General features: G+C 51.6%; 10 protein-coding genes across 10 annotated transcripts; 5 read left to right on the top strand and 5 right to left on the bottom strand.

The window, feature by feature from the left end:
* Nucleotides 1–61: 61 nt before the first annotated feature.
* Nucleotides 62–1,899, top strand: N7443_010338 (uncharacterized protein; the record flags this gene model as incomplete). The annotated part of the gene is made up of 4 exons (XM_056890394.1): nucleotides 62–664; nucleotides 714–1,092; nucleotides 1,146–1,468; nucleotides 1,519–1,899. The coding sequence occupies 4 exons, from the start codon at nucleotides 62–64 to the stop codon at nucleotides 1,897–1,899; spliced, it is 1,686 nt and encodes a 561-aa protein (XP_056736885.1).
* Nucleotides 1,900–2,678: 779 nt separating this feature from the next.
* On the top strand, nucleotides 2,679–3,191 carry N7443_010337 (oligoribonuclease; the record flags this gene model as incomplete). Its single annotated transcript, XM_056890393.1, has 1 exon — nucleotides 2,679–3,191. The coding sequence occupies one exon, from the start codon at nucleotides 2,679–2,681 to the stop codon at nucleotides 3,189–3,191; it is 513 nt and encodes a 170-aa protein (XP_056736884.1).
* A 515-nt stretch (nucleotides 3,192–3,706) lies between these two features.
* On the top strand, nucleotides 3,707–5,480 carry pgmA (phosphoglucomutase PGM2; the record flags this gene model as incomplete). The annotated part of the gene is made up of 3 exons (XM_056890392.1): nucleotides 3,707–3,759; nucleotides 3,810–4,111; nucleotides 4,168–5,480. The coding sequence occupies 3 exons, from the start codon at nucleotides 3,707–3,709 to the stop codon at nucleotides 5,478–5,480; spliced, it is 1,668 nt and encodes a 555-aa protein (XP_056736883.1).
* A 249-nt stretch (nucleotides 5,481–5,729) lies between these two features.
* N7443_010335 (Gfo/Idh/MocA family protein) lies at nucleotides 5,730–7,458 on the bottom strand (the record flags this gene model as incomplete). The annotated part of the gene is made up of 2 exons (XM_056890391.1): nucleotides 5,730–7,366; nucleotides 7,446–7,458. The coding sequence occupies 2 exons, from the start codon at nucleotides 7,456–7,458 to the stop codon at nucleotides 5,730–5,732; spliced, it is 1,650 nt and encodes a 549-aa protein (XP_056736882.1).
* A 373-nt stretch (nucleotides 7,459–7,831) lies between these two features.
* Nucleotides 7,832–9,486, bottom strand: N7443_010334 (uncharacterized protein; the record flags this gene model as incomplete). Its single annotated transcript, XM_056890390.1, has 3 exons — nucleotides 7,832–8,475; nucleotides 8,525–9,232; nucleotides 9,297–9,486. 3 exons carry the CDS (start codon nucleotides 9,484–9,486, stop codon nucleotides 7,832–7,834), a joined length of 1,542 nt encoding a protein of 513 aa, XP_056736881.1.
* Nucleotides 9,487–9,868: 382 nt separating this feature from the next.
* N7443_010333 (FAD binding domain protein) lies at nucleotides 9,869–11,792 on the bottom strand (the record flags this gene model as incomplete). The annotated part of the gene is made up of 4 exons (XM_056890389.1): nucleotides 9,869–10,416; nucleotides 10,485–10,571; nucleotides 10,629–11,146; nucleotides 11,209–11,792. The coding sequence occupies 4 exons, from the start codon at nucleotides 11,790–11,792 to the stop codon at nucleotides 9,869–9,871; spliced, it is 1,737 nt and encodes a 578-aa protein (XP_056736880.1).
* Nucleotides 11,793–12,582: 790 nt separating this feature from the next.
* On the bottom strand, nucleotides 12,583–14,517 carry N7443_010332 (uncharacterized protein; the record flags this gene model as incomplete). The annotated part of the gene is made up of 1 exon (XM_056890388.1): nucleotides 12,583–14,517. One exon carries the CDS (start codon nucleotides 14,515–14,517, stop codon nucleotides 12,583–12,585), a length of 1,935 nt encoding a protein of 644 aa, XP_056736879.1.
* Nucleotides 14,518–16,534: 2,017 nt separating this feature from the next.
* On the bottom strand, nucleotides 16,535–19,048 carry N7443_010331 (putative actin polymerization protein Bzz1; the record flags this gene model as incomplete). Its single annotated transcript, XM_056890387.1, has 6 exons — nucleotides 16,535–16,929; nucleotides 16,980–18,108; nucleotides 18,172–18,252; nucleotides 18,306–18,833; nucleotides 18,918–18,944; nucleotides 19,004–19,048. The coding sequence occupies 6 exons, from the start codon at nucleotides 19,046–19,048 to the stop codon at nucleotides 16,535–16,537; spliced, it is 2,205 nt and encodes a 734-aa protein (XP_056736878.1).
* A 556-nt stretch (nucleotides 19,049–19,604) lies between these two features.
* Nucleotides 19,605–21,392, top strand: dbp5 (ATP-dependent RNA helicase DBP5; the record flags this gene model as incomplete). Its single annotated transcript, XM_056890386.1, has 6 exons — nucleotides 19,605–19,698; nucleotides 19,819–19,954; nucleotides 20,016–20,513; nucleotides 20,577–20,814; nucleotides 20,867–21,067; nucleotides 21,117–21,392. 6 exons carry the CDS (start codon nucleotides 19,605–19,607, stop codon nucleotides 21,390–21,392), a joined length of 1,443 nt encoding a protein of 480 aa, XP_056736877.1.
* A 1,056-nt stretch (nucleotides 21,393–22,448) lies between these two features.
* Nucleotides 22,449–23,933, top strand: N7443_010329 (putative GTP cyclohydrolase II; the record flags this gene model as incomplete). The annotated part of the gene is made up of 3 exons (XM_056890385.1): nucleotides 22,449–22,535; nucleotides 22,586–23,542; nucleotides 23,610–23,933. The coding sequence occupies 3 exons, from the start codon at nucleotides 22,449–22,451 to the stop codon at nucleotides 23,931–23,933; spliced, it is 1,368 nt and encodes a 455-aa protein (XP_056736876.1).
* Between the last annotated feature and the right edge of the window lie 303 nt (nucleotides 23,934–24,236).

Raw genomic sequence — 24,236 nt, 5'->3', positions numbered from 1 at the left:
CTCATACCTTCACCTCCGCCAACACAGAACACACCCCTCGTCCTTCCCTTGAGGCACCGCCATGCCCTGCTTCAAAGGGCTCGCCGTGAGCATTCATACCCCGGATGGCCCCATCTCCGAATACTCCATCCAGCGTCATTCGAGAGCGTCGCGGATAGGTTGCTTCATCCCGGTGCCCCCGCCCAAAGTCCCCGACTCCGCCAAGGGCAAGGCCGAACAGTCTACCTTTGCCATTTCGATTACCCTCCTCAATCCCGGCCAGGATGTCCCTTATTCCACTCCCAAACCCACACCGGATAGTCCCTCTCCTAAGCCGAAGGTCGTCGGAGGCTTGCCCAGCCAGACCGGTGAGCGCGGCCAGTATTCCGGGGCCGTCGCGCCATACCAGGCGTTAACCAACTCCCCCAACGAAACGGTGGCAGCCTACATCTACTTCGATGGCAGACAGAAGGAAGAGGTAGCTACATTGCTGCGGAGAGGAGAGGAGACCTGGGTGAACTCGCGGTGGGTCAGCGTGCCCGACTCCGAGGGCGGCGGGATTGCTGAGCGCGAGTTTCTATTCCGCGAAGTCGGGTTGGAGCGCTGGCTGAACGGTTTGGATCTGGAGGGCAAAGACGCAGCCGCCAAGATCGAGCGGCGACGACAGAAGATGGAGAGGCGTCGCGCAAAACGCCACGAGGAGAGCCAAGGAATGGAGATGGAAACAAACGCAGCCTCAAAACCCAAGACCATCATGCGCTATGGAAATGATGAGAAGGATCCCCCTGGAGAATGTCTCCGACGATGATCTCTCTTCGGATTCCGACGATGACGACCCGATCCCCGAGACCGCTGGTCAGATTAAGGTCGCCTTGTTCCGTGTTTTGGCATCCGGAGAGATCAAGCGTGGTGAATACTCGCCGCAGTTCGACGCACATGACGACGATGAAGGTGGAGGGGATAATGGTGGAGGGGATGCTGACGTCGATCATACGACGAGTTTCGCGAAGCCCAAGACACTAGATCCCAAATCTATCAGCACGCAGACGGTCACAGGCATTGACCCGACTGATAAGCCTTACGCGACGTTTACGTTTATGTATCGCGGTGAACGTGAGTAACTTTACGTCTTATAAAATTTGGACATCTGCTTACATAGCCTATAGGGCAACTGCAGAAGATGGGCATCAAGAAGGACCCCAAGGCACCGGAAACACCCGCCACGAAGCGGAAATCTCTACAGGCCGATTTTTCCAATCTTGGGCCCCTCAAGCCCGGGGGTACAGTGGGATTCTTGAATTTCCGAGAACAAGAAGCTGGTCGCAAAGGCAAAAAGGGTGACGACGAAATGGACAGTGATGATGACGACACCGACAACCCCATCTTGGGCAAAGCTGATGATGAGGAAGACAAAGAGGACAACAAGCTCCTGTCTTCTGACGATATTAAGCGCCAAGGAGAGCTGGAAGAGGGTGTCCGCAAGATTCGCGTAGGTGCAATTCCACAGTATTCATCACAACAGTGCTAAAATCTTTACAGCTCAAGCGCGAACGCTCTGCGGAGCCGGGTTCAAGTAATGCCGAGAAAGCTGCCGACACCTTGGGCTCTGGAACCACACCCCCTGCGATGGAGCGCTCCATTACACCCCCGAAGATGAAAGCGGAGACAGAAACACCCGAAAAGCCTCAGGCCAGCGCCGACGCAGTGGATGGTTTCCTGGGTAGCCCGCTGAAGAAGCAGCGCGCAAGCGTCTCAACAGCAGACGAAAATGCCCTCCGTCGTCGCATCGCAGAGTCCTCCGGCCGAATTAACGAAGTGCTGGGATCAGGCTCAAACGAGAACAAAGCAGCCACTGGATCTTTTGGCGACAAGCTGGACGACGCGCCGGCCAAGTCGGAAAACGTTGACGAAGAGCTCTGAATTGATAATAGCTCCGATACCAGACCTCTGATAGGGGGGTTGATTACTTAGAAACTCTCTTTGAGGAGTCAATGGCTTGTTTGTTTCATGTCGAATTGTCTTCGTCAATAGGCGGCTACCTCGTTCACATTTTTCTTCTCTACCTTGACTACCTTGCCTCTTTGACGCCGTTATGTCCACAATTTCTACATTACAGGAAGCATTCGAAAGGGAAAATACATTAGCTGTGTCGCCAGATAAGCGACTTGTTCATACTTTGCCTCCATTGTAGGCTCTGTAGAGACGTATACCTAGGTCAAGTACATACACTTAAGCTGGCCTATACCTAGATATTCTGTTTCTAGCTCTGCCTTAGTTGTCTTCAGAAGTAGTGAAGTCGTCATCAAAGCTGTGATATTGCCATTGTTCCAACCTGGCCAAGGGCCTTAGATCGCAGAACAAATAGTGCCCAGCAACGCATTGATCACTTACCTTCAACAAACACTCGAAAATCACACGCTTGGATATGCCATGGCACATTCGCCCGCTCCGGCCGCTGTTCCTCTCCTCCAAGAGCATTCGGGGCCTGCGCGGCTGCTTTCTCCACCAGGTCAGAGATTCTGCCGCCCACCTGCACCACCCTGTACCATTCACCACAACTGACAACCCCAAGCCCCTACTCGCTCTACGTTACAAGACCACAATGCCACTCACACGCTCCACCGATCCCCTCGTCTGGATCGACTGCGAAGTAAGAGTCCTTCGCAACCTCCCCCAAAACCCCTACTTACAAAGCCCAGATGACGGGCCTAGACCCTGAAAACGAAGAGATCATTCAAATCTGCTGCTTCATCACCGACGCACAACTCAACCTCCTCGAACCCAAGGGCTTCGAAACAATCATCAACGTGGCCGATGCCACACTAGACGCAATGTCGGCCTGGTGCATCGACACCCACGGCCGCACGGGCCTCACCGCCGCCGTGCGCGCCTCGACCACGACGCCCGCTGCTGCCGCCGACCAGCTCCTTGCCTACGTCCAGCGTTATGTACCTGCGCGCACGGGGCTGCTGGCAGGGAATAGTGTCCATGCCGACAAGGCTTTCCTGGTGAAGGGGCCTTATGCAAAGGTTATGGAACATTTGCATTATCGGATTCTGGACGTGAGTACTATTAAAGAGGCGGCTCGGAGGTGGGGAAGTGAGGAATTGTTGAGGGATGTTCCGCCGAAGAAGGAGGTGCATTTGGCTAGAGATGATATCTTGGAGAGTATTGCTGAGATGCGATACTATAAGGAGAAGCTGTTTGGGTGAGGTTTATGCAATAATATCCTATTTGTATGGCATGCAATGCGAAGACTTTTTTTCTTTCTTTTTTTTCTCTCTAAATTTTAATTAATGTCTAAGCTTGAAAATTGGAATTGGACCTGGACCTGGAACTGGAAAATATGCTAGACAACTCTATTTTTAACCGGATTCCAAGGCAATTGCAGGGTCTGTCTCACTCGATTAAAAACTCGGAGCTGCCCCGCGCGTATTTGGATTTCCCTGGAAATGGCAAAACAGCTCCCAGGAAGAGCTCAGGAACACCACTCTAAGAAGGTCTCTAGTCTTGAAGCTTCTAGCTTGAAATCAACACAGGTTCGTAATCGAAAAACAAATCGAAGTAGGAACTAGTGGGCCCAACCAATTGGAATTGTAGCTAGAGATTAAGTCAACGCTGTCAAAAGTGGCCAAGCGGGATGATCAACACATGACGGCAGCCCCTCATCAGTCGGTCAAGCTCCCCCCTCCCCCTTCTCCCTTTCCATCCATCCACCTCATTCATCATGTCAGTTCAGACTGTCTCCATTAAGCCCTTTACGGACCAGAAGCCCGGCACGTATGTTATCCTGACCTGTCATTCCAATTCATCTCCTAACATTGTCTCAGTTCTGGTCTTCGCAAGAAGGTCAAGGTGTTCGAGCAGCCTCACTACTCCGAGTCTTTCATTACCAGCATCCTCCTCTCCATCCCTGAAGGTGCCCAGGATGCCTTCCTCGTCATTGGCGGTGACGGTCGCTACTACAATCCCGAGGTGATCTCTAAGATCGCTAAGATCAGTGCCGCCTACGGTGTCAAGAAGCTGCTGGTCGGCCAGAATGGCATTCTCAGCACCCCGGCTGCCAGCAACCTGATCCGTGTTCGCAAGGCCACTGGTGGTATCTTGCTGACTGCCAGTCACAACCCTGGTGGTATGTTGAAATAAAGCTTTATTCGCTGTCGCTGGCCGCTCACAAGCTACCTCTAGGTCCCGATAACGACTTCGGCATCAAGTACAACTTGGCCAACGGTGCTCCCGCCCCCGAGACGGTGACCAACAAGATCTACGAGGCTTCCAAGTCCCTTACCTCCTACAGCTACGTTGACATGCCCGATGTCGACACCTCTGTCGTTGGCACCAAGACCTACGGCCCCATTGAGGTCGAGATTGTCCACTCCACCGCCGACTACGTGACCATGATGAGGGAGATTTTCGATTTCGACCTGATCAAGGACTTCCTTAGCTCCCACAAGGATTTCAAGGTGCTCTTCGACGGTATGCACGGTGTCACCGGCCCCTACGGCGTGGACATCTTCCAGAAGGAGCTCGGCTTGCCCGCCAGCAGCACCATGAACTGCAAACCCTTGCCGGACTTCGGCGGCGGCCACCCCGACCCCAACCTTGTCTATGCTCACGAGCTCGTTGAGGCCGTTGACAAGAACGGTGTGCACTTCGGTGCCGCCAGTGACGGCGATGGTGACCGCAACATGATTTACGGCGCCAACAGTTTCGTCTCCCCCGGTGACAGCTTGGCCATCATTGCCCACCACGCCAAGCTCATCCCTTGGTTCCAGAAGCAGGGTGTGTACGGCCTTGCCCGCTCCATGCCCACTTCCGGTGCCGTTGACCGTGTCGCCAAGGCTCAGGGCCTTGAGAGCTACGAGGTGCCCACCGGCTGGAAGTTCTTCTGCAACCTGTTTGACAACAAGAAGATCTCCATCTGTGGCGAGGAGTCCTTCGGCACTGGTAGCAACCATATCCGTGAGAAGGACGGTGTCTGGGCTGTTGTCGCCTGGCTGAATATCATTGCTGGCGTGGCCAAGCAGACCCCCAACGAGACCCCCAGCATTGCCTCCATCCAGAACGACTTCTGGAAGACCTATGGTCGTACCTTCTTCACTCGCTACGACTACGAGAACGTCGACAGCGAAGGTGCCAACAAGGTCGTTGGCGTCTTGTCCGATCTCGTCGCCAACCGCGACACCTTTATCGGCTCTACCATCTCTGGCCGCAAGGTCGTTGATGCCGGTAACTTCTCCTACACTGACCTCGACGGCAGTGTCTCCAAGAACCAGGGTCTGTACGCCAAGTTCGATGACGGCTCCCGTATCGTCGTCCGTCTGTCCGGCACTGGCAGCAGCGGCGCCACCATCCGTCTGTACATTGAGCGCTATGAGAGCGACAGCTCCAAGTTTGGCCTCAGTGCCCAGGAATACCTTGCCGACAACGTTTCCCTCGCCCTGGAGCTCCTCAAGTTCAAGGAGTTCGTCGGCCGTGAGGAGCCCGATGTCAAGACCTAAACAGTCTATAAGTAGTGTTATTGTGTGACCCGCTGGATGGGGATCACGGCTATTGTTTACTTTCGCGTGAAGAAGTCATGATATGATGGATGAATGCAGAAAACAACTTATTGGATAGAACGTGGAAGATCTTATTCTAGTAATCAATGTTCCTTCCAAGGTTCCTATTGGCATCAAATTTCAGAGGAAACCAGCCCTCGAATTACCCAATTCCATCAATCTCATCAAGTCATAAATCATGCAAAATAATCACGTAGCCCAAGCAGCAGCCGAAGTCTTAAGCTTCTCATCCCACCACTCTTTCCACTTAATAACCCTCTCATCGCGCCTCGCCTCTTCGGCGGCAAAGACAACCGCATGGCTGCGAACTGCTTCCTCCAAAGTGCATCCAACAAATCGCGCCTGCGCCCTCTCAACATCCAACCCCCCATTCACCACTGCATCAACAGCACTGACATACTGTCTTGCCAAGCCATAGTCACCACCACCATGAGACTCCTTCCGATCTGGCGGCGGAGGCGGCACATCGATCACCTGCGTCTTCGCCGTAGCGAAATCATAGATCGAGATCGTCCGACTATCGTATTCAATCTCTCCCTTTGTCCCATACACACGACCACGGCGTTCACATTGCTTCTCCGTTGGCGCTATCATATGGAACGTAGCCGTCTTCGCCAACCGACGCGGCTCACTCTCCTCATCATCCCAAGCAAAAGTAACGACCTGATCATCGCAGACATTATTATCCGCTTCGTAAACACACCGGCCATACCAAGGCCGCGAAGCAATATCCGAATCCGAATCCTTCCCGACCTCATAATCCTCGCGCAGCTTCTCAAGCAAATGTTCCTCCGCCGCCGCAGTACCCTGCGTCTGAACTACGTCCTCGATATCAGGACAAACAATATCAACCGGCCAACCCGCAATCCCCTTCGCCAGATGTCGTTCATTATAGATGCGCAGGGCACTATAATTACACTCCCGCTCGGCAGGACAAGACAGACAATTTGTAGCATCCCCCGCCGTGGCCGGTTTCCTCGATCGTCTAAACTGCGTCATATATCCCGCCGACGAGATACTGCGCGGAAAATGCGGTTCATGGCCCTCTTCCACGGCAGTCTCAAGCGAAGGCGGCGAGCAGAGGAGCCACAGGATGAAATCGATGTCGTGGCATGATTTTGTCAACAGGGAGCCGTCGCCTGCGAGTGTTGTGCGGCGCCAGTTCCCGCGCACGTAGCTATGGGAGAAGTGCCACCAGCCGACGGGCTCGGTGTGCTCCAATGAAACTATGTCCCCGATGACTTGGTCTGAGAGGAGGAGTTTGCGAAGGAGGATGTTGTGGGGGCTGTAGCGGAGGACATGGCCGATGGAGAAGATCTTCGACTGGGCTTGTGGCCGTTGGTCAGTGCCTTGGGGTGGTTGGAGGGTGCGGTAGACGGTCAGACAGTCGTTCAGTGACAGAGCGAGTGGCTTCTCGCATAGGATGTGGAGATTTAGCGGTGCGATGGCCTTGATGACCTCGATGTGTGTCTCGTCTAGTGTGCAGATGAATACACCGTCGACTCCGACGGCCCCTGAGGCTGGTATCCCCGTGCTGTTGTTTGGGCCTTCATCTGTGCGTCGTCGTTCGGTTTCCCATTGGATCCACTCGCGCCAGTCGGCAAATGCCTGGCCTTCCTTCGCCGATCCCTGTCCCCAGATGTAGTTCCGGCCGAACTCCCGTCGTTTGAAGGGGTGTGGCTCGGCGACGGCGTGGATTGTGCCCTGTGTAGCTGTCGTCACGGCACGAGCGTAGGCATTACCGCGAGAACCCGCACCGATGACGAGGAAGCGCAGTTGCTTGGGGGTGGTAGAAGCCGAAGGGCGGATGGAGTTGACGGGGATGTCTGCTGGGGGGGAGCTGTGGTTCTTTCATGCTGGTCTAGAGTTGGATTCAAGCTCAGAATAATGTGGGTTTATGCTCACGGAGAATCGACATATCCCAGAAAGCGCCAGATCATCTATTCAGGAGAGGAGAAGACGATGTTGCAGCGCGGGGAGCCAAAAGGTTACAACGGATTGCGGGGGCATCAGCACCTTCATCTCCGACGTGATTGGCCCCTCCACTGTACTCATCGACGTACAAACAGAGTGGATGTTGAGCTGCTTACCCTGAAATGGCCCATATAATGACTCTATATGAAGCACCAGGCATAAGGAGACGGGTCAACTGGTATACGAAGGAGGAGAGTTTGATTCCGAATTTACTCAACAAGAGCCCTTCTATACACAGCAAGCAGGCATAATGACATGGAGTCCTCAGGCCACCACAGCTGCCGGACTCAAAATACTACAATGGTATAATACTACCTCTATACTTTCCTATCCTTTGCGCCTTCTTCCTTCTCATCTGTGCTCGTGCTGGAGTCCCTGAATTCCACGCCCTGGATGTCACTGCTGTCGAAGATTCGTGAAACCTCTTCGAGGGACCGACCCTTGGTCTCCGGGAAAAGGAAATAAACGGATACCAGGAAGAAACTCAGACAACCGATATACACGATGTAATACTTCCAATGGATAGCCGAGAAGGCGACCGGGTTAACGTATTGGTTGAAGAAGCATGCAATGGCATCAACAGAGAGCGTGACTGCAATACCCTTTGCCCGAAGCTGGAAAGGCAGAATCTCTGCCGGGTATGAAAGGAACAAGGGCGAATAGGCGAGATCAAAACAGGCAAAGAAGAGGAAAAGCATCGGCACCACGGCCAGCCCGGCAGCTTTGATGTATAGTTCTGCGAACAGACCGGCGACAAGGGTTGTGATCGATAAGAACATAAGCATTCCCGCCGTCGCCATCAACCACAGAATGCGCCGGCCATATCGTTCGGATGCCATTGCTCCGACTGAAGAGAGGATCAAGTTCCACACTTGCATACTAATATTGATAGATGCTTGATCTGACGCTTTTTCGATCCCGACCGACTTCAGAATCGGGGAGAGATAAAAGGAAACAATGCCTGCAACCTGTTAGTAGAAGCCTTGTGGCGCGACTTAGGAATTTCGTACCGTTTCCAGCCCACTCTTGCATAAGTCCAACAATAACGCAGATCGCCAGGCGATGTCGGTCTCCCTTGGATGAGAAGAACGAGCTCCATTTCCGAGGCTCACTTGTCTCGGCATTGATGCTGGTGCAGATCTTTTCAAATTCACTCTGCACTAATATGTCGTCTTCATTGCCATTTGCATGATAACGCGCCAGTATCTTCAGTGCCTCATTCTTCCGATTCTTCGACACCAGCCATCGGGGGCTCTCAGGCACAATGAGAAGACCTACCAGCTGAGCCACGGGAAAGAATGCCTGCAGCACACATGGGATCTTCCAAGACCAGCTATTACCCATAGACAGTGTAGCAAATGTGAAAGCGGCCGAAGTGATCGAACCCACACACCAAAAGGCATTGTATAATGCTGTGGCCACTTGTCTATGGCGAGGATGCGCGATCTCGGTTGCCAACAGCGGCGCAGCTGTCTGAGATGTACCCACTCCCGCACCAGCCAGGACTCGAAGAGCAAAGAAGGCCCAGTGGCTTGAAGTTGCGACTTGGAGAATAGATGCGATAATCACAATCGAGGATCCAATGACGACACACCACTTTCTTCCAAACTTATCCGCCACATATGATGCCGGTGTGAACGATATGAAAGCTCCGAGAGAAGTGGCTCCGATGATGAGCCCGACGATGTTCGGATTGAGACCTCCTATAATGTTTGAGACTGAATCAAGAGAAACTTCTTAGCATTTATTCTGGGTGAGATTCTCTTTTTATATATGCCTTACATTGAGGTAAGACAAGCAAACCATTAATGAGACTTCCGTTATACCCAGTTCCAGCGGACGAAGCGAACATAAGCGCGATCCCCAGATTCAGCCGCCGTAACCCACGATCTTTCACCCAGCTCTCATGTGTATTGTTCGGAAGTACCTTCCATGCTTCCACTGGTGTATCGGGCTCCGTTGCTGGATCCATGATGTACTAAGTGGCTGCCACGAGCACAGCACACTATCGGAAATAAGATACAAGGGAGTAATTTCTCCGGTCCAAGGCCTCAATAAGATTTTATACTTTTTAAAGCTCCTAAAATCTCCCGCAGAACAAGGGATATCCACATTCCGACGGCATCTTGCCAGTGATGTACCCCATCGGCGTGGTCAATAGGGGATCTGAGAGTCCGGAATGAAGGGAGGAATGGATTACCGGTGGGTTTGCAGTGACGTTGCTCCATCATGCTGAGGTTTTATCTCAATATGGTAAGTCAAGGCGCGTCTATGATCAAGGGTGTCTCAAGGAACACAACCACCCATGGTTATGAGACCATGGCTTAGATACCGAAGTCAATCCACAGCCTTATCTACTCGGTGGCATCACCAACCAACGAAGCATACCGGTTACCCAGCCCGCAAAACCCTTCGACGGCACACTGATTCCCAACCTCCCTTTTCTTTTCCAGAATATCTTCCAGGCTCCAAGCGATTCGTTCTGCTCCTAGCCTGGCCCCTTCGAGGTTCGGGGCACCAGGTCCCAAGCGCAATCCTGCCATCCTTCCCGTCATGAATAAGGGGACATCTTCCCGCCACATGAGGTCATCAGTTAGGCATGGCAGCCCTTCTTTTACTTCAATAGGATACTCCTTGTTGATGTTGCTTAGAAGTGGCATCTCAGTCACGTCGGCACGCGCTCCGGTTGCGAAGTAGATAAAGTCGATTGCAGGCAGGTTAGGGATCGGCGGATCGGTGGTCAGTGCCCACGTTTGAGTTTCGGCGTTGTATTTATGGCTCGTGATGGTGGTATGCGTGTGGATAGATGCGCGGTCGTGTGCTGCGTGGTCTTTGACTATTTTCACGTAGCGAGGCGTGATGCTGCCTCCGTTGCGGGCGACTTTTATCATTTCCAGACGTTCTATATAGATGTATCAGTATTTCGTCTCTCTCTCTCTTTCTCTCCCGTGATTGAATTAGGTTACCTACCTTCGTCGGTATCCGCTGACCAGAATGCTGCTTTCTCCCAGTTCTTGTATTTGCCCATCCACGGCAGACTGATGTCAAAGTGCTTGACTGTGAGAAATGTTTAATACTCTGCTGCGGCTTGTGTTTCTTTCTTAAAATACATACCTTTCATTCCAGAGCGCATCAGGAACCATACTTTGGTGACACCCTTGCGTACAGCCATATCCAGAATCTGTGCTGATGAAAGACCACCTCCTACAACCACCACATTGGTTTCCTGATGGTGTAGAATCTTGCGACGGACATTGGGGCTCGGAAACGACCTGATCTCCATACTATGACAGCATGCCGAAGCACCTTCTTCCTCGCTTCTGGGGCTCCAAGGGAAGATCTTAGATACGCCGGCTCCGCCGGCTCCAATAGCAAGCACAGTCGATCGGCTATAGAACTTTTGGCCCGTTGTAGTAGTAATTGTGAAGGTCTTCGAGTTGGATATCGGCGTGTCTTTATCCTCGGGGAGATAACCGTACGTGATGTCGGCAACTTCTTGTTTCTGGATGAGGTTCGGTTCGTTCAGACCATATCGATTGATAATAGATGCGCAGTAATCGGCGAAAAGGTCTGTTGACGGAGAATAGTAGTCTTTGCGGTCACGTTCATCGATCTCGACACCGCCAATAGTCCTTCAGGGTGATCAATTATCAGCTTTTGTAGTTCGGACTGATAGCAATCAACAACCGCTTACTGTGACTTTCCGCCTTGCCGTCTCTTCTTCTTCTTATGCTTGCTCATTTCTTTCCCGACGCAACCAGAAATCTCCCACAGGTCATCTTCTCGGCCCACTTCCTGTGTATATGCCAACATTCCATCTCTATCGCCAGGGTCGGGATGGAAGAACATCGGGCTTCTCAACTGCTTGATCTCTAGGGTCTTGAATGCATTGTTCCATCTTTGCATCCACTGATCCCCCGAGCCGTCCAGCACAAGCGTTGAAATAGAATCATCCGAGGAGACCGAAGAGACAGACGAGAGTGAAGGCACCGAAGATGCCGAATCCGTAGATCCTCGCCGCTCCTTGTCCTGTTCATTGTCGCACGCACATTTCTGACCCCGATTCCACTTCTCAGCTCGAGAACCATTAATCTTGGCGTGGCCTGCTTGAACAAGCTTCATTCGACCCGTGTGCTTTTTGATCCAATGGTATCTTTGATGTTCTTCGTCGGTGAACAAAGCCGAAGGCGTTTCCTCGTGGAGACGGGCGGCAACTCCAAGGCCGCATGGTCCAGCGCCTATAATGATGACATCGTGAATACCATTATCGGGTTTCATGTTGACAGGGGAGGAAAAACAAACGAAAGAAGAGGTTTCGCTTGAATGATGTACTTGAGTGCTAAATTTGTTCTGGAAGATTAGAGGATGTCTCATTTATATGTAGCACAGTTCGCCGGGGACCGTTTGCTACAATGTCCTCAGGCGCGGCCATCGAGGTACTCTTCCCCAAGGTCCCTATGGTTTCTGGTAGTACTTACGCCAAGGTAAGATGGGGGGTACTCCACAGCGGGAAGTGCTGATCGGATGATCCATTGGAAGCTGTCAGGAAGGTCAACTGGTGTGAGGACCTTGGGGAATATTGATTTCGACAGGGGCGAAATAACAGGAGATTGAGCTTCAGAAAGCCCTGGATATTGGGAGGGCAGTGCCATCAACAGAAAATGATCCATACTGATGATTAGGTTGTCAAGAAAAGAAGCCTAGATTTTCTGGACTGAAGTGCGTAGAAAGTTGCATATATTATTTAAGCAGTCATGATAACGGCCTGCAGATCCATATTTAGTGCCACGATCTCAATACAGGGACTTAGTAGTAGTACATGAAATCAAATATAGACCAAAAGGAATAATAAGAAAGAGAGATCAATTCAAATAAAATTAAAATTAATATCAAAAACACACAGGGGAATAGCAAAACATAAACTCCCCAAGCCAATATATAACCACCTGAGCACCTGGGCAAAACAGAAAGCCGCAATCCGCCGACAAAAAGACAAGACCACTCGATAACTCCAAGAAAGGAACACAAGAATCACCTTTCCCTGCGCCGACTCCAACGTAGTATTCATTTACCCTTTCTTCCCATCCGAATTTCTCGAACGAGGAACACCACCACCTTCGCGGCGATGCCAAGCATCCTGAGGCCAGACCCACCCGCGAACGCGCTTAGCATCGCGTCGCTCGCCGATCTGCGGTTCTGGGATCCATTTGTCTTTCGCCTCGGGCAGGATACGCTGCCTTGTGAGAGCCCCGGGTCCGCCGACATTGAGGTGGGCGGATGGCTGGAAAGGGAGTGGGACAGATTTTGAGAGCATCAGGAGGAAATACAATGCTAGACTAGCTGTCATTGGCACAGAAAGACCCTCTTCTGATGCCTCTGGCTCGGGAATCGGGGAGTCCTGGCTGGAGTAGAAGGATGATCCGTGTGATGACGAGGAGAAGGATCGTGCGCTGATGGGGGTTGATAAGGGTGGTGCATCGCGCGCACTTGGGTGGGTAAAGGCGGTTTTGAGGGGTGTTGGGGCTGCGACTTCGAGATAACCAAAGTAGGGGACATCGTCACCCTCGTCACAGCCGGCGCGGACGCAAACGAGCTCGATTTCGGTGATGATGAAGCCGTATCGGCAAGAGTGTTCGCGCATACAGCGTTGTAGATGTGCCAGGCCGTTCAAGTACTCGACGCGTCGGTGTGGCGCTTCATTGCGCATGCCAGAGTTCCACCTGTCGAAGCTCTTGACGATTCCAACTAGACGACCGCGTGGCTGACCAGAGGCAGTGTGCTCTGAGTCTGTGGCATAGTTGGCTAGGAAGTGTGGATGGCCGTGGTTTTTGTGGCCAGTATAACGCATATCCGGTGCTGTGTAGAGCTGAAGGTGCTCTGCACCCTGGGAAACAGCTAGCGCAGCATTGATCCGGGGCGCATAAAGGTCGCGAATAAGACCAACCAGCGCGGGCTCTGACTCTGGGCTTAAGCGCTGAGGACTCACTACCACTGGAGGAGCAAGGGCTCCGAGGATCTCGGTCTTAAGAAGCTTAGTGAGACCGTGGATTGAATCGAAGGTACCCAGTGAGAAAGAGTTCCAACTGCGAAGGTTGCGAATATCCCACCAGAAATAGTCGTGCATGCCGCGAGTGGGAACAACACTAACGTTGCGGACGAGATTGATAGCTTGAGTGGGCGAGCTCAGATACGACATGAGATTTGTGGATGATGAGGTCATATCTTCCTTAGGGCTGAGTAGAGGTGCAGGTGATGGCTGGGCTCTGTGTACTTGAGAATAGTTGAACTGCGGTGTGGGAACTGTCAATGGATGTTGAGGGCGAACAGGACCAATACGGGGCACTTCGACTATCGATCCTTGGGGATACGATGGATAAACCACGATGTTTGGTGTTACTGGCGTCACTGGTGTCGCTGGCGTGTTGGGCTGTGTCTGTGCCGCAACATACTTGGGAAGTTGTCGATACGTAGGATATCCATAACGATTTAGAGTAGCCTCATCAATGCAAGAAGTTGAAACTGAGCGTGAGTGCCCCCTAGAAGCCTTACGCTTGTTCTTTGGGATGACAGTCACCGGAGACGACAGGGCGGACGAGCTACCATGCCCGGTAGTGACGATTGGTGAGATAGGAGAAGCTGGGGCCAGGCGTTCTGAAGCTTCAATGGCATTTCGATGGACAGGTGGCCGGCTTGGATAGGGAGCAAAGCCGGGTGGGTTTCGAGTGCTGGACAAGACTCGGCGATGGCGCAATGGCCCACCAGCAGATATAGGCTCAATAATGACATCCTGAGGACGGATTTTAGGTAGAAGAGCAGGACCATGGTGGTGCCGAGTTGGTGACGAAGTTGGGCTTGTGTTCCCAGTCATTGTTGACCAAGGTGAAGACTCGCCAGAATAGATGGACGAATTGGATGTGTTGAGAGTGTAGGCTGATCCGATGTACTCTTCAAGAGGTATGCCAGGTGGAGTAGATGGCTGGTAACGAGAGTAATCCAAAGCCATGATGAGACGACAAGAAGCTGATAGATGGTCGACCCAAACACAAAGGAAACGAACGTAGGCTATGATTAAGAACCAACGATAGGCAAGGCAAGATCAGATCAGATCAAATCACTGTCCGAAGAAACATAGACATGATCCGAAAGGAAGTTGTTTGGATATTAAATGAACTTGGAAAGGCTCAAACTGGTCAAGCAATACATATAAAAAGACCTGACGAACGCAGAGTGGATCTGGATAACTTGAAACATGGAGAAGCAGTCCATCGTGACGCCGGAGGCTCCAATTCTTTTTTTGGCTTCCCTGTCTCCGATCCAAAGGAACGCCTGCCACGCGATGAAACACGAAACTGCCGACCATTGTGCCTGAGGGTTGCGCGACAGGGGCCTTTTGAAACTCCGTTCCTGGGTCTGGATGGGTATAGTGCAGTTTCAGCGGACTGTCGCGCGTCAAGGTGTTGCTATATTTTGCATCAGCTTCGGTAGTCTCATTAGGCTTAACGTCATGCACAGGGATCGAAAACTTCTAAATTCAGCAACAATTAGGTCGCATTATATGGGTAATTAGCGGCCTCATCATGCTTCTAAGGGGAGCGCCATGCCTCAGTAATCGCCCGCGATAGGCGGCTAAACCAAAAAGGACAATAATAGATATAAATAGCTCGGCGTGTGCTGAGACAGTGCATGAGGCCAGCAAAAGCAGGGGAAAGTTGAATCGACAAAGCTTTGAGGAATGTGAGATGTGATGGCTATAGCTCGGCGGCTAGAGATGTCTGTTGAGTCTCAAGTTACGCGCCGGGCGATCGGCGTCACGCATGCCCCCTGTTTCTCAGGCTAAAAATTGTCCCATAATTAGCATGTAATCAGCGCAGAATTGATCTTTGTTCCAATTTGGACAATTTTCAAGTTAAATCCAGGCTAATAGGCCCAAACCGTTGTTGCCAAATTGGGCGTTCGTGAATTGGGAGGGGCAGTTTGGCATCTTCCGATGTGATAGGAGTTGGCTAGGGTACCTTCCTATGACATTCTAATAGCACATGTTGTCTTCACTGTCCGATACTTCCAAAGGCCTATTTTTAGATGACCCCGAAGCTTTGGCTTATGAAATAGAAAACAAGCATAGAACATGGACCGCTGTAGCAAATGAAGCACCAAAAATCATCCCTGCATCCTTTTTGCTAATACCAATCACCACATCCGCTGCTTGCACAAATGAAGCGGCAGCAATGACAGAAGAAACTGCCGGTCCGCTAAGATAAAAAGGCAGAACCCCAGTGAGAAGTTCTAACGGTACAGCGCGCACCGCATACATACGCTGATAGAAGCGCTCACCACCTGTCACATGAGGTGAGCCAGAAAGAGACGCTGGATGTACGGCCGAGGTGATCGCGAATGTTGCAGAGGCAAAGGAGGCGATAGAGTTCAGAATGAGCCAAATGTGATACATTGTTGGTGTGTAGTTGATGACTGCCGATGTCCGCTTGAACTGCTTAGCGCATTAGCAGTGCGCTATCTGCTGTCTCTTGGCATCCGACTTGATCAATCTATGGCAACTTAGCTGAACAAGTAGCATACTCTATCGAAGCCGAAGCTGGAGAAGAGGTAGTAAGTTGTGGAAAGCAATGGGCGTGGAAATCGGAGTAAGCCGGATAACGACACGGAGTTAGTGAACTCAACGCGACCATGTCACCCTCGCTTATTCAAACGGGCTCCGAGTCTATATGTCCACCGAGTCTATATGTCCAACAAGAGTCAATTCCCATCTATGATCATTAAATGCCAGGAAACATCTTGTTCAGATTTTGTATGATTTGAATCGCCTCGCTACATCAAGATCCACATGCCAAACGGACAGCCCCCAAACGCTCCTTGCTGATGCAAATCATGCGAGGAGGGCCACAAAAACGCCGTAAAAAAAAAAAAAAAAAAGGCACAAAGACCAGCTCAAATAGAATAATCCTCCCCAAAGCTACAACTGTACCGCGACCTAGCTATATACACTCCATCTCCGTGTCTCGGATCTAAACATCCTGGATGTAGTTCGCCGGAACACTCTTAGTAACTCCACCCCGCTCCACATCAGCCCAACCGTCACCGCTGTCGCGATTAATTACGACGAATCGATCGCCCTCCGCCATCGACCATTCCACATCGCTGCGAGCCTCGTATTCATACAAGGCTTCGACGTACTGTAGCTTCTTTGCTCCTCGGCGTGGGGCCACGGCCGGTCCGACGCGTTTCGGCGCGGCACTACCCGCCAGCGAGGCCGAAGAGTTGGAATAGACAGATCCCGGTCGATCAGTCAGGCCAGGACTAGCAGAGGGGGCAGGCGATGGGGTGGTTGTGGCCTCAACATAGGCTGCTGGGACAAGACCCTCGCTAGAGCCGGCGCGGATCCGTAACCATCCAGATCCATCTGTGATTACAGTTAGATAGAGTGATACCTTCAGTCGGCCAACAACTTACCATCGGGTTCAAGGATAGCGACATCTTCGCCATCTTGCACGGTTACCTCATCGGATCCGGTAGCCTGGTAGCCATAGAGCATTTTGCCCCTTGGTTCCTTCGAATTAGATTCCGTGACAGCCGGCGCACTGATATAAGCAGTTGGCGGCGGGGCCAGGACCCTGCGATTCTTCGCTGCCGCTGGCTTGGTCTCCGCGAGAGGTGCTGGTGCTCCTTCTGCTGGACTCTCCGGGGTAGGTTGTGTAGCAACATTGGAGACCGACCGGGCACCACTGGCAGCATACCCTGAACTGAGGGATGTCATGGTGTTTTGCCGCGTGAGCGACGGAGCATGCGTTGAAGCCACGGAGGACTCAGGATCAACTGCAGGTATGACACCCGCCTGTTCCTGGCGTTCCACCTTGAGTTTCTTTTTGTCCTCCTTCGATTGCTCTCCTGGACATTCAGCGGGCACCTTCATTTGACACTTGCTGTGACAAGTGTACCCACAATCGCGACAGTCAAAGCCCTTGGCCGATAAGCCCCATATGCGCTCACGACAAAGATCACAATTGGTCGGAATCTTGAAGGTTTGAGATCGGAAGTTATGGTTCTGGGCTCCCATAGACAGGTCTCCTGCCACGGCTATAATGGTGGATGTTTCAACCTCGGCTGTCAACCATTTGCGCTCAGTTTCATGTAATCCCTCCTGAATATAGAAGATAGATCGCACGATATCGAGCTCACTACGGTTATCCTTGCCCTGCCGAATTCCCTCTCGTACCTTCTTGCCGCTCTCGACCTCACGTCGCTTCTTATCAGCCTCTACCCGTAATTCGCGGACTTGAGATTTGCTTTTGCCGAGCAAATTGCGTAGGAAGACCTTGGCAGCCTCGTCGGTGATGATCGTCGCATCGTCGTGCCATACAGGACTGGGCTCGAAGCCCATGTTTGCGGGCTCTTGTGATTGCGTGACATTATGTTGGAGGAACATCATTGAATCCAATCGAGGGTCGTTGCGGGGGATTTCATTCAGAAGGTTGGTTGCGTGGTTCACGCTGTTGGTGAGAGAGGCCTTCTCCAATTGTCCAGCCAAAGTCCATAATGCGTTCAGTCTGGTCACGCGAGTTTCATTGAGATCTTGCAAGCCCTTGTACATATAATTTTAGCATCATTTGGGAATCAGGAAAGAAAGGCATTGTGGATAACTTACATTCAGAACCTCGGGCACATATTCATGAAAGAACTTCTCCTTCAGTCTATTGGTGACATTGATGCTGATGAGGTATAGGTTCTGTGAGAGACGTGAGCACCAAGGGTCAGCCCATCATATATTGTTTGACATACCTTGTAGTTGTTCATCTCCAAAATCTGTTGTTGATATGCTGACTGGGCCTTCGCTTTGCCGTGGTCAAATGACGACTCCATCTTCTTTCGTCGTGACTCAACCTCCTGGCAAGCTCCATCATATTTACCCTTTGCTTTCTTGAGATCACCGTATGCTGCATCACGCTCCTTTTCTAGCTTGGTATGGTAGTCGACGTGGCACTTGCGGATTTCCTCATATTGAGTAGCGGCATGCTTCAGCGGTTCTGCCACCTGGGCAACCAGATCCGTCGCGTATTTGTCTCTTTCAGCGGCATGAGCTTCAACGGTGCTCAATTGGGTGGTCCAGGTTGTCAGGGAAGCGCTTTCAAGGGAACCCGGGGTCAGGGTGGGGGTGTCGCCGACACTCAGCGGGCTAATCTTCTTCGATTTGCGGTCGTAGTATTTCTTGCAGAGGGCCGTCAATTTGGATGCGTATTCTTTTTCGATAACGCTGCGCTCGCGGTAGAATTGTTGGATCTCGTCGAGCCACGATATGCCGTTCGATACCTGTGCAACGTGGTTGCATTAGCTCCGCCCCAGTTGGAGATGATATGACGCTCCCTTTGCGGGGAACCGAGGCCGGCGACGTACCCAAGTATTGGCGGGTTTAAAGTTATCCTATTCGACGAAGCCAGTCAGACACACGGATCACAAAAGCTCCTGGTTTATGGTCATACCTTTAGCTCCGCTCCAAACTGGGGAGCCGCGTCTGCTGCCGCCATGGCCGTGTTGCGGTCGATGTCAGGTTGCGCATGAGCGGAGGAACCGAGCTGGAGGAATTGAAGCTAGGTAGTGTCGTCTTTGAATGGGACACTGACGTCGGAGAAATAACGAGTAGTTTGAGGCTCGACCGAGAAGTGCCAAATGGGACAGAAGGGCGATGATCGCAACGAAGGCGGGGAGAGTCCGGTGCCTGTAACCGTACATAACCTTCACTTTCCATAGTTTCGCGTATAATGCTACGTTAAATATGTATTGTGACAATTGTATTACAGTACTACCTATCTTGGACTAGCGCCACTTAAAGCCCGGAGCGGCGTCACTTGTTTTTGCAGTTCGCAATTGTTCAGATAGCTCTTCCGATCACCAATTCACGAAGTCAAGCTCATCTTCAGGGTCCTTCCATCCTTCCGGCACCCGCGTGCACATCGGGAAGAATTCGGGCCTGCCTTTCATCTCACGATTCATCTCCTCACATTTTCCTACCCCAATCAACTCCCCCACACACCTTCTTTGCTCCTCCCAAACCCGCCCTTTCCTGCGAATTCGCATCCCGAAATGGCGTCCGAATCCGTCGAAACTCCGTCGAATGGTGGTTCTTTGGCCGACCGTGTCTCGAACCCTGCTGCCCCGGCTGATGCCCCTCCTTCCGGTACATAATCATATCCTCGTCACCCTTCGTACCCCGCCAACCCCCCGGACTCTCTGCGAGCGCGCAGTTCAATTTTCTGTTTATTGATCCAAGGCTAATACGCGATGGATTCTGGCTCAGCAGATGCCCCTCAAAATGCTACAGGAGACTCCGATCTTCACGAGCCGGACTACAGTGTCGAGGTCAAGCTTAGTGACCTGCAAGCTGATCCGAACAACCCGCTTTACTCAATCAAGTCCTTCGAAGACTTGGGCCTGTGAGTGTTATGAAATTACATGCCATGCCATGCCACTCCGCTAATAGTTTTTGCAATACAGCGATGAACGCATCCTTAAGGGTCTCTCGGATATGGGCTTCCGCAAGCCGTCCAAGGTCCAGGAACGTGCCCTGCCTCTGCTAATGAGCAATCCCCCGAAGAACCTCGTTGGCCAGTCGCAGTCCGGTACTGGCAAGACCGCCGCCTTCGTCCTCAACGTTCTGAGCCGTCTCGACCTTAGCACCGAGGAGCTTCAACAGACCCCCCAGGCCCTGATTCTTGCTCCAACTCGTGAGCTGGCTCGTCAGATCGTCGGTGTTGTTCAGGTGATGGGACAGTTCCTGGAAGGCTTGGTCATTGGCACTGCAGTTCCTGCGGATGCATCCAGTCGCCCCTCCCGCTTGACTTGCTCGGTTGTCGTGGGCACTCCCGGCACAGTACAGGATCTGGTGAAGAAGCGGATTATGAATCCTTCCCAGCTCAAGGTCCTGGTGCTTGATGAGGCCGACAACATGCTCGACCAGCAGGGTCTCGGTGACCAGTGTATCCGTGTCAAAGGGTGAGCCCACCGCCTAGCCTATGATTCCGTTCGACCTTTCAACTTACATATCGTTTTTTTTAGAATGCTCCCCCGCACCATCCAAGTCGTTCTTTTCTCTGCTACTTTCCCTGCCCATGTTCACCGCTATGCGACCAAGTTTGCCCCCGATGCGAACGAGATCACCCTCCAACATGAGGAGTTGACCGTTGACGGCATCAAGCAACTGTACATGGACTGCGCCAATGACGAGGAGAAGTACAGCAATCTCGTGCAGCTCTACGGTCTGCTCACCGTTGGTTCCTCTATCATCTTCGTCAAGGTAAATTACTCCCGCTCACGCCTTGTCTACCCGCTATTGACAATTTTTCTAGACCCGTAACTCGGCCGTTGAAATCGAGAAACGCATGGTCGCCGAGGGCCACACTGTCGCCTCTTTGACTGGTGGAATTGAAGGTTCTCAGCGTGATGCCATCATTGATGCATTCCGCACCGGCGCCGCCAAGGTTCTCATCACTACCAACGTTTTGGCCCGTGGAATCGACGTGTCTACCGTCTCCCTTGTCGTCAACTACGTAAGTTTGCCTCGAAGCTATCAAAGATCTAAACTAACACTTCGTTCAGGATATCCCAGAGGCATATGTAGGCGGCTCGCGCTCCCGTGAGCCCGATTACCAGACCTACCTTCACCGTATTGGTCGTACCGGTCGTTTCGGTCGTATCGGCGTGGCTATCTCTTTCGTCTCAAACCGCGAGGAGTGGGATATGCTGCGCAAGATCCAAGAGCACTTTGAATGCAACATTGAGCGCGTCGAGACCAACGACTGGGACGAGGTTGAAGACCTCATCAAGCGCACACTAAAGAATTCGCGTGCGCAGGCCAACTTCGTTGCGACTTAGGACTTGCATAATACCCGTTCATGGAAGGCTCGTCTCGTTCATGCGTGATGAGTTATGAAACCTCATCATGAGTTTCACGATTTGGGAGGATGACTTCAGAAATAATAGATACCAATTTACGAACTTAGCACCTCTCCAACTATGTCTTCAGAACATTCATTGAGTTTCTTTGCCAATGCGTTGCCTTGCTTCTACATTTAAGTCACTTTTCGGCTTCCTTGTTTTGAAACAGGTAGCTGCGCCTCAACGTCGTCCTATAGAAGATTATAGTGGGAAATATACAGAGCCAAGTCTAGGACCTCCTGTGGAAGATCATTTTTCGCTCTCGGGTTCCATTTATGGATCCGTCCTCTACGTCTACTATTTTCTCTTGGTTCACTCTTTTCCTCTTTTGTAGCTGATGCCTGACGACCCTAGCATCTGTAGAATGGTATCCTTAGAATTCTAAGCAACCATAATATTCCCGGGCCTTGGTAGAGCATCATAAAGATATACTCTTGATCTATTAAATGTCCCTGACAAAGCCAAAACGTACTTTGGGGTATTTGCATCGGCAGAAATCCTTTTCTCGCTAAGGTTCAGTTACGCGCGTAGGCGTGGCTAATGCCGCTGATAAGGAGATTATTATAGAAATTTGCAATGTAAGAAACAAGAATTATAAGCCATACAGCAGTACACTTGTTCTATCTGTCTCTTATTCAAATAAGTCACATTGATCGCAATAGCATGGTGGTATGCCGATGTTATCTTCGGTGTTCGCAATTCCGGCCCTTAGGGTTAATGCCGAGAACTCCGGGGCGAAGTGGGGGCGCATCGGGCAGGTGAGTATACACGGCACAAAGTAGTAAAGTAGATCATCTAGACCTATTCAGTACACTATAAGCACACTCTTGATAGCACAGAAACCAAATATTACATCAACTCTCGACTATAAGACATAACTACGTAGACTTTGGGCGACAAAGAGCGCAGATAAGCGATAACGTGCGGGGAAGGTCACATGGGTCTGCTTTAACCACCCTTTCAAATCTGCTTTCTGTTCTTCAACTCTCAGAAATGTTAGATTCAGAGAAGGACTCCAATATGCCAGTGCCGACGTCGGCGACGTCGCCCACCTTGCCCAAGGCTTATAGGCACATCATCGTACGCTGGTAATATCTCTCTAGAAGATAGACCACGCTGACCGCCAGTAGTTGACAACGTATCCCGGCCAAAGCGGTATCGAGCCTGTGCCTCTCGAATGGGGCGCGCCAGACGCTAAATCGCGCGGCCCGATCGTGGTATCGCGGAGTGGGAACCTTTTGAAGCGCCGCAATGCGATCGGTGCCCACGGCGGTTCCTATAGCGTCTATAACGCGCTTGCTATTGCGGCGGGTGAACTTGATGCAGACTTTCGACCAGATTTGCGCAATAGCCAACCGACATTCAATTTTGCGCAGCAGTCGGCCTGGGGCGATAAGACAAAAATCGTGTCGATGGATCCGTATGGGCATGATATCGTCAATCAGTATAAGGAAGAACTGACAGCTGGCTGGGATATTCGGCCCACTATGGCCATCACTAGAGCCAACATGAAGCTGGCAGAGATTGGAGAGGTTGTCAGGGAAGGAAAGCTTGAGGTAGATGGCTCTATTGTTGTTGACTCTTCCGGCGAGGTGCGCGTTACAAAGGTCGCCGTGGAACCTGTGTGGTATTTACCCGGTGTCGCCGAGCGATTTGGTGTGGATGAAGGCACATTGCGTCGTACTCTATTCGAACACACCGGCGGCAGCTATCCAGAGCTGATAACCCGACCAGACCTGAAAGTCTTCCTTCCTCCAATCGGAGGACTCACCGTGTACATCTTCGGTCCGCCTGAGCGGGTATCTGATGAGAACGTCAAGCTGGCATTGCGCATTCACGATGAGTGCAATGGCAGTGATGTTTTCCAATCAGACATCTGCACATGTCGCCCGTATTTGGCTTTCGGTGTCCAGGAAGCGATCCGCGAGGCACAGAATGGAGGAAGCGGGGTGGTCATCTATTTCCGCAAGGAGGGCCGCGCTCTAGGTGAGGTGATCAAATACCTGGTATACAATGCCCGCAAGCGTGGAGGAGATACCGCCGACAAGTACTTCACGCGGACGGAGAATATCGCAGGTGTGCGAGATGTACGAACTTCCTCAAGCTTCCCCTATTCAATGTTGCCTGCAGTATTCTAACACATAAATTTCGCAGATGCGATTCCAAGCCCTGATGCCAGACATCCTTCACTGGCTCGGCATAAAGAAGATTGACCGTATGCTATCCATGTCGAATATGAAGCATGACGCCATCGTGGAATCAGGCATTAAGATTCTCGAGCGTATCCCCATTCCCGAAGAGATGATCCCCAGCGACTCGCGGGTCGAGATCGACGCTAAAATTAATGCGGGGTACTTCACAACTGGGAAACAGTACACAATGGAAGAACTTACTCAGGTCCGTGGGCGTGGCTGGGAGAAATGGGAAGACGTCACGGTAGGTGCACCTCAATTGCTAGCGATGCTGCGATACCTGTGATACTAACGCCCCCCATGTAGCATTGAACCTCCTTTGCACAGGGCGTTGTAATGAATCTCGCTGATTTCGGGCATATGGCCGTGGACATTCGGGTTCTGATGGTTTAGTGATTACTACATCGATCTTATCATATCAAGACAGTTCAATCAAATGCTTCAATCATCTATTGCATGTAGAGACACTCAACAGAATCGTCAAGGGCATTTCAGCTTCAGGGTCCGTTGCTTGTGGACATTCGGCTTTTTTCCGAAGTCCAGCTCGGCCGGCTAACCGAACAGCGGCTTGTCGGCGTCTGTCCGATAC

Source organism: Penicillium atrosanguineum, assembly GCF_028827265.1.
Source record: "Penicillium atrosanguineum strain IBT 20685 chromosome Unknown utg000008l_segment0_segment0, whole genome shotgun sequence".
Taxonomy (NCBI): Eukaryota; Fungi; Ascomycota; class Eurotiomycetes; order Eurotiales; family Aspergillaceae; genus Penicillium; species Penicillium atrosanguineum.
The sequence above is the reverse complement of the archived record's forward strand: the minus strand, read 5'-3'. Positions and strand labels throughout refer to the sequence as shown.